At 41.8% G+C, this 15,585-nt stretch overlaps 1 protein-coding gene across 1 annotated transcript; it reads right to left on the reverse strand.

Annotated features, from left to right (window-relative positions):
• Positions 1 to 777: 777 nt before the first annotated feature.
• On the reverse strand, positions 778 to 8,227 carry TMT1A (thiol methyltransferase 1A). Its single transcript, XM_004601466.2, has 2 exons — positions 7,391 to 8,227; positions 778 to 2,927 (listed from the first exon to the last, which is right to left on the reverse strand). Exons 1-2 carry the CDS (start codon positions 7,886 to 7,888, stop codon positions 2,691 to 2,693), a joined length of 735 nt encoding a protein of 244 aa, XP_004601523.2. The 5' UTR covers positions 7,889 to 8,227; the 3' UTR covers positions 778 to 2,690.
• Positions 8,228 to 15,585: the final 7,358 nt, after the last annotated feature.

The raw sequence follows: 15,585 nt of genomic DNA on the forward strand, positions 1-15,585 counted from the left end.
CTGGGAGGGCGTTTGCCTTGCACGCGGCCGACCCGAGTTCGATTCCCAGCATCCCATATGGTTCCCTGAGCACCGCCAGGAGTAATTCCTGAGTGCAGAGTCAGGAGTAACCGCTGTGCATAGCCAGGTGTGACCCAAAAAGAAAAAAAAAAAAAGATATCACGCTTCCAGGAGCTGGCTTTTAAGTCTCTGGATGCTGGCCGTTGACAGGATTACACAGCGCCAGGGGCAGTCCCTGGGTGTGACCACCTAGCTACTGGGAGATGGGAAATCTGGGCAGAGGAGACCCAGCCCCCATCCAAGCAGCCTTCGAGGTCTCAGCCCCGGGTCCCACACACCTGGGTTCCTCTGCCGGTTCCTTCATGCGTGAGGCTCGTTCGAACATGTGGAGAAGGCCACACAGTTCAAACAGTTAAATTTAACTGTTCAAACAGTAAATTTCCTTTAACACATTAAAGGAAAGCTTTCTTAGAAATATTAATAATAATGAAACCAATAGTGAATTTTTTGTTGAAATATTGAATGTAATCAAAATAAGGTGAAAGTAAATTGAAATTTACCAGTTACACATGCGGGGTGGGGGGCTGGGGAGGTGGGGGGAAGGGGGAGGTATACTGTGATTCTTGGTGGTGGAATATGTGCACTGGTGAAGGGATGGGTGTTTGAGCATTGTATAACTGAGACTTAAACCTGAAACTTTTGTAACTTTCCACATGGTGATTCAATAAAAAAATAAAATAAAAAATAATAATAATAATAATAATGAAACCAAGCCAGCAAAGATATAAATCATTTATTATATTTCCATGTCTAAATTATATATGATTAGTTGATTTGATATTTAAAATTAAAACATGCAAAATAACCTCAAAAATACAATAATTATAATAAAATACATATAATCTATCGCTAAAAATAGATATTTTTGTGGTTCTGAATTCTATTCCAGGGCCTCACACATGCAAGGCCTCACACACAATTCTACCTCTGAGAACATCCCTAGCCCCTGAAAATCTTAAGTTTTGTGACTAACCACCCAATTGCAAGCAGCTCACTTGTGATAATTTTTAAAAGGTTTGTATAGTTGCAAAAATAACAAAAATGTCAGCTTAGGACAGGAATAGAAACTTGATCACAATAATCCCCCAAATACTTGTTTACTTCTTTATAGGCTCACAGACAGCCTGCCCCCTTTTTACGGGCTCTTACATAGCTCCTAATATAGAATACTTAATTACACAGGTTTTTCTAATTACAGTGGGCCTTTTCTTACCTGCAATCTACCAGATTCAACAAAGTATATGCTATATTATAAGGAAAAAGATTCTAAAAAACCTTAATTGCCTCAAATAGTCTTAAGTATATAATAAAGTGACAAGTACAATCTTTATCTTAAGAATTGAAGGCTGATTGGTTGGAGCAATAGAATTGTAGGGAGGGCACTTGACTTTCATGTGGCCAACCTGGGTTTGGTCCCCAGCATCCCAGATGGTCCCCAGAGTCCCTCCAAGAGTGATCCCTGAGCAGAGCAGGGAGTAAGCCCTGAGCACCACCAGCTATGCCCCCTCCCCCTGCCCAAACAAACAAACAAACAGAAGGCTAAAATGCAGGAAAACAAACTTCAATAAAATGGTAGAATAAAAGATACAACAAAGCAGGCCTACTGTGACTTTTTGGCAGATTAATTTTGAGTGCCAGCCTACTGATACTAAGAATAGCAAATATATTCAGATCTTTTTTCTTTTTTAATGAAGCAACAGTTTTGGTTTTTTTTTTTAAGCTCATAGCTTTAATTGAATGAAATTTACTTAGGAAGATGAAGAGGGAGGATAGAGGGAGAGGGGAAAGAATATGTATTCAAGATACAGCACAGACTTTTCTAGCATGGGAAAAGCAAGCAGAGACATAGAGACAAGCAAGCAAGAACACGGGCATGAAGATCAAGTATCAGTTTCCTTTTTAAAAATATTTGTTCTACTTGCATATGTTGATGATTTGGATTATCATCTGTTAACATTGTTTTTATTTGGCTTGTAAATTATTAAGATATTTTCATTTTTCTCTCTTTTTATTTATTTATTTTTTTGGTGGGGTCATCCATGGGGCTCTGGGCATGGAACCTGGGCTCCAGCCCTTTGAGTGAATCCCTGCCTGGTCCCCGTGTCTCTCTCTTTTTTTTTTTTTGTTGGATAATAACTTTAATTGACAGAAGAAATAAAGGAAAATAAAAACAGGTCAGGCTACATAAGCAAATACAGAGGGTCCTGATGCAAACCAGCCCGTGTCTCTCTTTTGAAAGTCTTTTTTTTGAGTTATTTGACTTGTTAGTATCAAGCTTCCAAAGAGGGGACAAAACTAAAATCTATTGAATAACAATTTAAGGAAGACACCTGGAAAAATTTGAAATTATTCAATAAAGTCAGTTTGGGATTAAATGACAGAATTCAGTTATGGGAGCTCACTTCGCTTTTTCAGAGAATTCAGAAGTGTTTTCTGTTTTATTCTGTTTTTGATTCTTGAGGGGAGACAATAGAAAATGCTGGAAATATTACAATGTAAATTTTAGGGATATAATTCAACTTTACCTTGATAACAAATAACCAAACCGGGGTTTCCTTTCTGCCAAGTAGCCTTCTGTGTTAAGCTAAAGCCTTAGTGATTGAGCCACTCAGCCCTGCGCCCCTGCCATGCTATTTCACAGCATATCCGAAAATGTGAGGGCGCACCAACTCCCAGGACAGGGGGGCCTGTAAGTGCTGCAGCTTCAGCTTGGAGAAACCCGCTCTCTCCACGGTCTTCCAGCTCTCTCTGGTCAGGTTGCATCCATCAAAGAGAAGGTTCCAGGTTGGATCCAGGACCTGCTGCCAGAAGTGATTCCAGGTTGAACGTCCAGCTGCTACATGCTCCATAAAATAAAAAGCCCCTCCCTGAGAAAGAAAGAAGACATGTCAAGGATTTTAATTGAGCGGAAAATAGATCTAGAAAAAAAATTTAAAAATTCAGATTTCAGTGGCTCCAGAGACCATTTCATGAGAAGACAGGGATAAATGAAACTTACTAAGACACCTTCTGGTGGTTACTTGAGTCATCTGCCAACTTTTATATAGTGCTGCAAATCTAAAACAATTAAGTTACATTGTCTCATTATAAAAGTAATATAGCTAATAGCTAGAATGTAAAGCAGTTCCTGAATTCAAGATGTTATTCTTTTGGTGGGGGCTGGGAGGGTGGTTTGGGGCCACACCTGGTGATCTTCAGGGCTTTCTCCTGGCACTGCTCTCAGGGATCAGACCTGGCAGGGTCTGGGGGACCATATGTGGTGCCAGGGACCCAGTTGGTGATGGTAAGCCTCAGGCAAGGCAAGCACCCTGCCTGCTGTACTATCTCTCCAGCAGTATATTATTCTAGTATTAATTTTTAAAAGGTTAATTTCTTTGTGGGGGCTGGAGCGATAGCACAGTGGTAGGGCGTTCGCCTTTCATGCAACCAAACGGTGTTCGATTCTTCTGCCCCTCTCGGAGAGCCTGGCAAGCTACCGAGAGTATCGAGCCCGCACGGGCATAACCTGGCAAGCTTTCCATGGCGTATTTGATATGCCAAAAACAGTAACAACAAGTCTCACAATGAGAGACATTACTGGTGCCCGCTCGAACAAATCGATGAGCAACGGGACGACAGTGACAGAATTTCTTTGTGATTTTGAAACACGTACAAATGTTTTTGCTTTGTTTGGCTTTGGGCTATTATTGGGTCAGTTCAAGGAGTTTGCTTCCGGCAGTGTTCAGAGCACCCAGTGAGGGTGCCCCAGGGAAGAACAGGCTGTCCTGCACCCAAAGTTGATGCTCGGCTCTGAAGCCATCTCCTCAGCATTAAGGGCGACCCTTAATGCCGACCCCAAGTTAACTCCACTTCATCCTCACACTAGACTTTATTACTATAATTCTATTTTTATAAATGAGGAAACTAGTCACATACAAAATAAGTAAAGTTCACAAGGTCACAATCTTGTAAATATGAGAATCGAGTTCTGAAACCAGATGGTCTGGCTCCAGAGTCTGGCAATATTGCCTCACTAATGTGTTTGTTTTAGAAAATTTAGAAAACACAGGAAAGTTTAAAGAGGAAAAGCAATCCACCACCTTCACACTGGCTCATGATAATTATAGCTTAAGATTTTTTGCCTGACGGGGGGGGGGGCTTAGGGTGGGGGAGCTAGGGGCGTGGGGGGGTTGAGGTGTGAGGGGGCGGGGTGGAGCTATACTGGGATTCTTGGTGGTGGAATATGAGCACTGGTGAAGGGATGGGTATTCGAGCATTGTATAACTGAGATTTAAACCTGAAAACTTTGTAACTTTGTAACTTTCCACAATAAAAAAAAAAAAGATTTTTTGCCTGAAATATAGAGTAACAGAATATGAGACTAACACTTAAGGACAGTAGAGATAAGGTCCAGGAAGATCACAAGGCATCCACACCATGGTTTGGAAGCCGGCCCTGTGTGCTGGGGGAAAAGGCAGGTAGGATGGAGAGGGAAACACTAAGTCAATGATGATTGGAGGGATGGGAGATATGTGCTCCCAGGTTGGGAGATATGTGCTGAAAGTAGACCAAGTACCAAACACAATGACCTCTTAGTATCTGTATTGCAAATCACAATGCTCAAAATTAGAGAGAGAGTAAAAAATATTAAATCTAGATAATGTAGCCGACCCAGGTTCAATTCCTCCACCCCTCTCGGAGAGCTCAGCAAGCTACCGAGAGTATCCCACCTGCACGGCAGAGCCTGGCAAGCTACCCATGGTGTATTCGATATGCCAAAAACAGTAACAACAAGTCTCACATTGGAGACGTTACTGGTGCCCGCTTGAGCAAATCCATGAGCAATGGGACAACAGTGCTACAGTGCAGTGCCGATAATACAGCAGGTAAAGTGCTTACCTTGTATGTGGCTGGCTTGGATTCAATCCCCTGGGGCCCCTGAGCACTGCCAGGAGTGATTTTGGAACAGAGCCAGGAGTAAGCTTTAAAAGCACACACCCCACCCAGGTTCAACCTCCAGCACCACATACTGCCCTGGTAAGCACTGCCAGGAGTGATCCCTGAGGGTGGAGCCGGGATAAGCACTAAGGACAGCTGCATGTGGACACTCAACAAAGGACAAGAAGTTGTAGCAAATTTACATACCTATGAACAATGATTATGAAGGGCCATTTCCAGCAAACAAACATCAGTACTCCTCATATTCCAGTATTTATCATTTTCACGGGTCAAATTTTCTTTCCTGAGGTGGGATGTCGTTCAAGTCACAGAGTACATGTCTTGCTTGTACAAGGGCCTGGGTTCAACCACCAAGTGTGATCCCCCCCCTGCCCCCGCCACAAAACTTTTAATTTTGTTGTAAAAATATGCATATCTTTAATATTACTAGCACATTTCTTCTCTTCTGGTTTGTCTGTTGGTATCTTTGATGAGTTTACCACAGGGGTCTTGCTTTTGTTTAGAAAGGATATTTTGGATATAAAGATGAATATTACACACATTTTCCCTAGCCTGTTGTTTTTACTGGCATTTTAAAAGCCTTTTAATTCATCTGAAGTCATCCTCAAACCTGTGGAAGGACCTGATATCTCCAGCAGGAGAGTATAAATTGCGAATGTAGTTGATTTTTATGTCAGCTACATTTTGACATAAATGTCAGAGCAATCAAAAGCCCACTGATAAGTACTGTAGTGCAGAGAAAATAATACCTGAAGTAGGGGCTGGAGCTATAGTCCAGCAGATACACACCTGACTCAGGTTTGATCTCTGGCACCCCATATAGTCCCAGGAGTGATTCCTGGGTGCAGAGCCAGGAGTAAGACCTGAACACAACCGGGATTGCCCTCCTCCAAAAATAAAACTTGAAGTGAGTAAGTCAGATCTACTAGCTCTGCAACCATCAGTCAATTTCTTAACCTCTCTGAATTTGTTTTCTTAACACACCATAGGTAACAGTGGTGCTAAAGGATTTCTGTAAGGGTTAAAGGAGAATATAATAAAGAACCTGGATATATTCTGCAGAGTGATGCGTCACAGCAACTAAAGAAGACGACTAAGAATATGGTCCCCTTGAAAGTATTTTCAGTAGAGAAGTAGCTACTTACCCTTTGTAGGTGTCGTGAGACTGGAATCACTGTTAGCAAAACTAAGAGTGCCAAGTTAGTGCACACTGTTTAAACCTAAGAACTCAATATTTGGGCATGAGAATCACAGCTTTTTCATTTGCTCCTTTGATAATGCCTCTGAACCCTAGGTCAAAGTTCCTTTCTTCCCTAGAGAACTACTTTTACTAGAAAATAAATTTGGGGTTTATAGAACATTCTTTTCTCCTACTAAATAAAAATGTTAAGGTATTTATACTTTATTTTTAAATGAAGCTTTCAAATTTAGTGTCAAATAATAAATATATGAAAGTTGCAAATACAATTGTGCAGAATTTCAATACAGAAAGGTGTAAACTGAGAAGAAATCTCCATGCACAATCCCATTAGCACATAGGCAAATATAGAATATTTCCCCCCTCTAATATTTGACACTTTGATTGCTTTTCTTCATTTAACATTATCTTTGGGAGTTTTTTTTATATCAACTTAGGTTGGAGATTTTAATCTAATCATGCTGGCTATTTTTCTATTCCTGCTCCCAATCATATTTTAATGAATTTTAAGAATTCTATAGATTTTTCTGGTTTGCTATATCTTTTAATATAAAGGAATCAATCTTTTGTTCAGAATTCCTAGGAAATAATTTTCCAAGGGTTTGTTATTGGTTTGTTTTTTTTTAATTGTATTTCTTGTCTTGAGAGCCACACACAACAGAGTTCAGGGGCTATTTTCACTGTGGCTTTCTTGCAGAGACTATGGAGTGCAGAGGAAGTAAACTGGAGCCTTCAAAACGCAAAGTATAGAGCTCAGTCTTAGAACTATTTTCGGGGCCTTTTATTCTTTAATTTTGTTAACAGCACTCTTTTTTTTTTGCAGGCGTTTTTTTAAAAAAGTATGATTTTTTTTTTTTAATTAATCGTGCTTTGTGGAGGTACATCTTGGCGATGCTCAGAGCAATACTCCTTAAGCTCTGTGCTCAGGGATCACTCCTGATTGGGCTCTGGGAACCATTTCAGGTGCCAAACATCCAACCCAGGTCAGCGGCGTGCAAGGCAAGCCCCCTACCAGCTGTACTGTCATTCCCACCCCAATCTTTCCTTTGATAGCTTCTATTTCAGTCTATTTTTAAAATTCATGCCTCTTCCCTAGTAGTTTTCCTTTGGTATCAGCCCGTTTGAGCCTTCTGAAATTGACAGGAGCGCGAAGCTATAGACTACACTCTAAAGTCCTCACATCCCCCCACTCACCGGTCTCAGCACTCTGCACACTTCCTGCAGGACCCGCTCCTGGTTCTCCACAGAGCACAGGACCAGGGTACAGACCACCACGTCCACGGAGCCGTCGGCCACCTGGTGCATGTTCTCCCCGGCAGCCACCACGAAGCGCTCAAACTGCAGGTGTTGATTCTTGGCAATACTCTTGATCAAGAACTTCTCAAAGTTGGGATTGGGGTCCACACATGTCACCCGGCAGCCGGGGGGATAGAACTTGAAGTTGGCCCCAGAGCCGCAGCCCACCTCCAGCAGAGAGAGCTTCCCCGAGGGACCCGCAAACTCCTGCAGGTTGCTGAAGAGCTCCCGTTTCTTGCTCATCATCTGCTCATTATACATCGCAGTGAAGCTCACCATGAAGTAGGGGAACCATTTTTTGCATATCCAGTTCCACAAGCCCAGAAAATTCAGCAGGTACATGGGAAATGTCAGGATGCAGATGGCCAACCGGAGGATAAAGATGATAAACGCCATCGTCCAGAAAGAGAAACAAAACAAAAAAGACCAGCAGTTACAGACCTGAATCCTTTAACTGCAGGAGCGAAAAAGATCTGGCTGTGCCCAAACTATGCAGCAGCTGAAGTCTGGCAAGGAGCCAGTTTCCCGCGGTTAATACACAATTAGCATAAGCTGAGTCATAGCTTAGTTCTGCTAAGGAAAACGGAGAAGGTTTTCCTCAAAAGGAAGGTTGATTAGAATCCTTACTCGGTCCAGCCCTCCTGGGGACCACTGCTAGCTATTTCCCTGGAGGGTTAGGCGCTCACACGCTGGGTCCAGTCCTGGGATCCTCCCGTGTCCTCAACCAGGAAACTTGTGGGCGGGGCCGAGTTAAACTCCACCCAGAGAGAACAGCGGAGGTTCTATTACTAACTAATTCCTGAGGCATGTTTTTCAAAAAGGAAGTAAAAGAACAAGAACGATCTAGACTTGGTCACAGGAATTCCGCACTTTGCATTCCCATTTGAACCGCCCAACAGGCTTCAATCACCACCCACATCTTAAAGGGCAAGTTTCCATTTCAAATTAGGACTTTACTCAGTTAATTTCAATTTCATTGAGTCCCTAGATATTCACATTCGGGAACCTAAACGCAGAAAATAGTTTCTGTCATTCATCTTTTAGGCAAAAAGCCTGAGTCGTGGTGGTCAAGTAATACAGAAAAAATTCAGAATAATGGTAACATTAACTTCTAAAATATTTGGCTGATAAGTTACCAGCGCGTGTTCTGTTGGTTCTTTATTTGTTAGACTTTGCATATGTTGTGAATAATTATATACACTATTTTAAACAACTTTTTTGAGGAGAATGCAAAACAATAAACTACATGTTTAAAGGGTATGAATGGATGTTTTGACATCTGCAAACACTTTTAAAAGCAACACCATAGTCAAAATAATATTCCCCACTTCTGAAAGCTTCCCCTTACTTCCTTGAGATAGCCATCCAGAGAAGTCTTCCTATAAAGGTTTTCAGTTGGATAGGGATTAGGTTGCATTTCCATTGCATGTATATGGAATCAAATATGTCCTTTCTGGCATGGCATCTTTTACTCAGCATTATTGATAATGGTAATAATTTGTTATTCATTTAGTTGTAGATATTAAGTGATCTGGGGGAGGGGCTGAACTGTATTCCATTGTACGGGCATATAATATCTTAAGCATATACCTATTACTAAACATTTGGGTGTTTAGTAATAGGTATATGGTTCTAATTTTGGGTTCATGCAATTTAAACTAATATGAGCATTCCTGCACCCCTTTATAATGGAGGATGTTAAGAATCTCCAAAATTTATTATTATAATATACCAAAATTATTTACCCAATACCCACCAGATAGTCACTGTCACTGTCATCCCACTGCTCATCGATTTGTTCGAGCAGGCACCAGTAACGTCTCTCATTGAGAGACTTATTGTTACTGTTTAGGGCATATCCAATACACCACCGGTAGCTTGCCAGGCTCTGCCGCGCGGGCCCGTTACTCTCGGTAGCTTGCCGGGTTCTCCAAGAGGGGCGGAGGAATCGAACTCGGGTCGGCTGCGTGAAAGGCGACCGCCTAACCGCTGTGCTATCGCTCCAGCCCATCAGATAAGGGATAAATATTTTTTTTAAAAAAATATATATGGCACTGGTAGAACTTTATTTTAAAAGAAAAACTTCCAACCCCATAAAAAAAATGGGAAGAAATGAACAGAAACTTCCTCAAAGAAGAAACACAAATGGCCAAAAGGCACATGAAAAAAAATGCTCTACATTGCTAATCATCAGGAAGATGCAAATCAAAACAATAAGATATCACCTTACATCACAGAAACTGGCACACATCAAAAAGAGTAAAAAAAACTAGTGCTGGTGCAGATGTGGGGAGAAAGGGACTCTCATTCATTGTTGGTAGGAATGCCGACTGGTCCAGCCTTCTTAGAAAACAACATGGACATTCCTCAAAAAACTAGAAATTGAGCTTCCATCTGACCCACCAATATCACTTCTGGAAATATACCTCCGGGTTGCAAAAACACACAGCAGAAATAACATCTGCACTTGTGTGTTCATTGCAGTACATTCACAATAGCTAGAATCTGGAAATAACCCAAGTGCTCGAGAACAGACAACTGGTTAAAGAAACTATGGTACATGTACACAAAAAAGTTAGAAAAAAAAAGTTATGAAATTCTCTTATGGATGGACATGGAGAGTATCATGCTAAATGAAATAAATCAGAAGGATAGGCAGAATAACTGCACTCATTTGTGGGATATTAAAAAAAAATAGTATGAGGCTAACACCCAAGAACAGTAGAAACAAGAGCCAGGATGAATGGCTCATGGTTGGAAGCCTGCCTCCAGGGCTGGGGGAGAGGGCAGGTAGGACAGAGAAGGGACCATTATTGACAAGGGTGATTGGAAGCAATGGCTCCTAGATGGGCGATGTGTGCTAAAAGTGGGTAAAGGACCAAACATGAGTATCTCAGTATCTGTACTCTCAGTATCTGTATTGCAAACCATAATGCCCAAAAGAAGGAAGAGAGAGACAGAGGGAGAGGGAGAGAGAGGGAGAGGGAGAGGGAGAGAGAGAGAGAGAGAGAGAGAGAGAGAGAGAGAGAGAGAGAGAGAGAGCGAGAGCCTGCTACATACAGATAGTAGGTAGACTGGATGGAAGGGTGTAAGGAGGGATGTGGGGAATATCGGTGGTGGGAAATGCACACTGGTGAAGGGATGTGTGTTGGAACATCGTATCACTGAAATCTGATTATGAAAGTTTTGTAACTGTATCTCACAGTGATTCAATTTAAAAACACTAATTAAACAAAAAAGAAAAGACAAGGTCAGACTAACAGGAAAAAATTACATTCTCAGGCCGGAGCAACAGTACAGCGGGTAGGGCATTTGCCTTGCACATGGCCAACCTGGGTTCGATCCTCAGCATCCCATATGGTCTCCTGAGTAATTCCTGAGTGCAGAGCCAGGAGTAACCCCTGAGCATTGCTGGGTGTGACCCAAAAAAGAAAAAAGAAAAAGAATTACAATCTCAGTTAAACTAAAAAAAAATGGATTTAATATTATAGTCCATAATTAAAGAGGAAATGGCAAAAAAAGAAAAGAAATTCCCCAAATTTTCCAAAGTATAGCATTTTATAATCTGATCAATAGCTTACTAAAGAGTTAACTGATCCACTTTCTCTCTCACCGTTGGTATGGTCATCTTTTATTTTATTTTATTTTATTCTAAAAGGTGTGCAAGGAGAATCCACTGGAGTGTTAATTTGTGTTTCCCTGATGACTGATGTTTACCAGCATTTTTGGCACTTGTTTGCCACGTGTGTGTTTTTTTTAATGTATCTGTTTAAAACATTTGCACATTTTACTTTTATGTTTTTAAAAATCAAATTGTTTTTAAAGAATTAATACACCACTCTCCTTTAGCCTCTTTCACCTTTTCTCCATTTTCTTTCCCTCAGGTAATCTCTGTTTTGTTGAAATTGCCCACTGATTTATTTCCTTTTTTTTTTTTTTTTGCTTTGCAAGATGGAATTTCCTTCATTTTTGTAGCAAGACACAAAATATATCTTGAAAACAATGTTTTTAATCTTCCCGTCCCTGCCTCTATTGATGTGGTTGTGATAATCAGGAATTATTATACACACTTGATTTGATGCTCGAACACTCAGCCAGTGCTTAACACGGCTTCACAGACCTTCAGCTCGCACAAACTCGCATACTTTTTTGACAGGTCACTGACCTCACCTGGCGCAGACAGAGGGACAGAGACGAGTAAAGTGAGGAAATAGGAGGAGTTTATTGGGGTGCGCTCCTGGGCAGACCCTGCCAACCTCTGGATAGCCTGGCGTAGAGCCACGCCCTGGGAGAGGCTAAATGGGATTTTAATTTGTCTTGGGTGGGAAAAGGGAACAGAGACCAGTGGGACCTGTGAGCTCTGTCTGTCTTTCTGTTCTCTGTCAGGGTGTGTGTGTGTGTGTGTGTGTGTGTGTGTGTGTGTGTGTGTGTGTGTGTGTGTGTGTGTGTGTGTGTGTGTGTAAGCACGGAATGTAGCCTGGTAGCTTCCTGGCACCAAAGGACCCTGAGTCCTGTCTTCCACTGTCTTCCACGCTGGGAACAGGGTGATCCTAGATTCTGGGAATAGCTATCTCATCGGCTGGTTGCCATTTGGTCTCCACGAACCTTACACTTTTGATTGGACTTCTCTCCAGGAGTTGCTATGGTTCTCACACACATGTTCACGGAGGGGCGGGGGGAGCACACCTTGAGTTGTGATGTGATCAGATGGTATTTGGTGACTTCAACAGTTTCCAGGGATCAGACTCAAGGCCTCAAGCTTGCAAAGCAGGCACTTGAGCCACTGAGTCATGCCCCACAATTCATTTTTTTAATAGATTCCACTGTACAGTGTTCTACCTCTTTATCCAATCACGTTTATGGGCACTTTGTTTCTATTGTAAATAATGATACAATAAGCATTGTGGTGGATATAAATCTTTATGTTAATATTTTCATGTTCTTTTGGTAGATACCTAGAACTGGAATTGCTGGCTCATACGGTAATTCAATTTTTGGATTTGGGAGAAAACTCCATATTTTCCAGAATGATTGCAAAACTTACACTGCCAACAACAGTGTATGAGGATTCCTTGTTCTCCACATCTTGGCCCACACTTGTGGCTGTGATTTTGAGGTGCTCTTTTGCTTTCTCACTGTGCTTTTGATTTGCATTTCCCTAGCGATGGCAAGCATATTTTCATGTACCTGTCTGTCTTTTTTTTGAGAAGTATAGTTCTGAGTTTTCTCCCCATTTAGTAATTGGATTTTTTTTTGTTGAGTTACTAAGTTCTCTGTATATCTTGTATAGTAAGTTCTTACTAGAGATATGCTGTGTAAGTATCTTCTCCCATTCAGTAACTATTTTTTTCTTGTTGTTTTTTTTTTTTTTGCCTTTTGGGTCACACCCAGCGATGTTCAGGGGTTACTCCTGGCTCTGCACTCAGGAATTACTCCTGGCGGTGCTGGGGGACCATATGGGATGCTGGGGATCGAACCCGGGTCGGCCACGTGCAAGGCAAATGCCCTACCTGCTGTGCTATCACTCCAGCGCCTGGTAACTATTTTTTCTTTATGCGAACAAGTTATTTTTTGTACGGAAGATTTTTAATTTTATGCACTCTGAATTCTTTATCATTTATTTTGTTTTCCTTATTGTAGGTGTTGAGTCCCCAGAGACACCTCTATAGTGATGTCATGGAATAGTTCTCCTTTGTTATTGTCCCTGCCTTCTAAGCCTTACACCCAGATCTTTAATCCATTTTTATTTCATTTTTTGTGTATGAAGATAGTGATCCAGATTAGTTATTTTTTCAAGTAAAAAGAGTTTGTAGTTTAATTAGCCCATTAACATGCAGTCATGAACAGGGGAGAACTGAAAATTACTTTGGCACCTGTAAATGTAAAAAGGGGCAGGGAGTAAAAACCTACTCTCTAAACATTCACTGCTGGATACTTCCTGGAGAGGCAAAATATATTCAGTTCCTTCCATCAAGGCACTGTCCACAGGTGGAAGTCAAGTCAAAATAAAGAATCACCACCTCATAATTCTTCTCTCCATCTCCTTAGACAAATTATGTGCTGTACTAATCTTTGGAAGTGTTGTCAGAAGTTTTTGGTTCTGATTGGTCTGACTAATCAAAATCAGGATTTCCAATAAAAATGGAGGACAAAACCTAGAGACATAACAAGAATTAAGGTATTTGCTTTGCATGCTGCATACTGCTGACCCAGGTTCAGTCTCCAAACAACATGAAGAGTGACCCCTGATCATAAAGCCAGAGTCCTGAGCACTGCATGCCTCGTATGACCCAACTGCCCTCCACCCCAAAAAAAATTCATGAAGAAAAATTTTTTATCGAAATGAAGTCCAAAGGAAATAGAGTACAGAAATTTTCAGCAGCACACACATATTCAGTAGTGTTACCTTTTACCTGCCCCTCAACACACACACACACACACACACACACACACACACACACACACACACACATAGGGGCTGGAGAGATAGATAGAACAAGGGTTAAAGGGTTTGCCTTGCACACAGATGACACTGACTCAATCCTCAGAAACTCATACCATCCCCCAGCAGTGCCAGAAGTGATGGACCCTTGAATGCAGAGTCAAGAGTAAGTCCTGAGCACAACTGGGTCTGCAACCCACACCCCCAATAAAACCCACCAAAATTCATGTAAGGAATAACTGAGATGGTCCTGGAGGGTTCAGATATTGAGGCAGTAAGAAGCACTATTACAAAGTTAGATGACACAGTACAATTTCATAGGGTTAAAGAACACGAGGATGGGGCTGAAGCGGTAGCACAGTGGGTAGGGCGTTTGCCTTGCACTCGGACAACCTGGGTTCAATTCCTGGCATCCCATATGGTCCCCTGAGCAGCGCCAGGAGTAATTCCTGAATGCAGAGCCAGGAGTAACCACTGAGCATTGCCGGATGTGACCCAAAAAGGAAAAAAAAAAAAAGAACACGAGGAGACAGCCAGCAAGTGCAGAGTTACCTTGCCCTAATAGATTACCTGGGTCAGTTCCGTGAGGGATCTGTACTCACATCTACAGGCCACCTCACTGAGTCCAATATTACAGTTCCTGAGAACCAGTGTCTGCAATGTACTCCAAAGTTGGAGCCAGGAGACACCTTCTCATAGGATACTGTAATTGCCAATGAGGAGAGCAAGAGAAATTACAGGTACAGCCCTAGGGCATGGATCCGTACTACTGGGATTTGCTGGCTCCCGGTAATAAAATACTTTAAGTGACCTTCAGAGGTTCACTTTAAATAATATGGATCTATTGGTTTTGCAAGTAACTGAATCTCTTTGTCTCATCTATCAGATCCTGATTATTAAAACAAGATGTTTTCCTTCCAATACATGAGCATCTTATGGGCTTGCAGAGTGCTAACAGTGTCCACAGAATTCAAAGCTGTCTCCCAGCTAATAATTTCTCCGATAGAAATGTCTCTACCTTGAAAATTACGCAGGTAATGGAGAACTGGAACTTCCTTCTCAGGACTGAAATAGCTTATGAACCCTACCTCTGAGAGTGGACATGTTTGGAAAACAACTAAGTTCCACTTTGCTTTTTGTTTTGAGGCCACAGTGCTCAGGGCTTCCTACTGAAGGTGCTCAGGGGATGGAACTGGAGTTGGCAACATGCAAGCAAGCGCCTTAACTCCATTCCACTTTGGAAAGCAAATTGAAATCAGTGAACATCGTGCCCATATTCTGTCCCATATGCTGAGACATGGTAAAGACTCAGGCTAGGAGCTGGAGCAAGAGCACAGCGGGTAGGGTGTTTGCCTTGAACACGGCCAACCCAGGTTCAATTCCAGCATCCCATATGGTCCTCCAAGCACCGCCAGGAGTAATTCTTGAGTGCATGAGCCAGGAATAACTCCTGTGCATCAATGGGTGTGGCCCAAAAAGCAAAATTAAAGAAAATAAAATCCAGGTTATGTTGGAGTTGAGGAATGATTTCCTTTCCATGGGAAAGAAGTCAATCAAGTGATAGCTAGTGTTGTCCACTTCCGCCACAACACCGAACAAGAAGGGCTCCACTCCGTAATATTTCTTGTGTTCCAGAAAAGTCTTGCTCAGT

Source organism: Sorex araneus, chromosome 2, assembly GCF_027595985.1.
Source record: "Sorex araneus isolate mSorAra2 chromosome 2, mSorAra2.pri, whole genome shotgun sequence".
In the NCBI taxonomy this organism is placed as follows: Eukaryota; Metazoa; Chordata; class Mammalia; order Eulipotyphla; family Soricidae; genus Sorex; species Sorex araneus.

What these genes read in the sequence shown, in the direction of transcription:
- TMT1A (XM_004601466.2), bottom strand. Translation starts at nt 7,888, where the DNA reads ATGGCGTTTATCATCTTTATCCTCCGGTTGGCCATCTGCATCCTGACA. An exon ending in TGTGCAGAGTGCTGAGACCG is followed by an intron (nt 2,928 to 7,390) that starts GTGAGTGGGGGG and finishes TTTCTTTCTCAG; the next exon opens with GGAGGGGCTTTTTATTTTAT.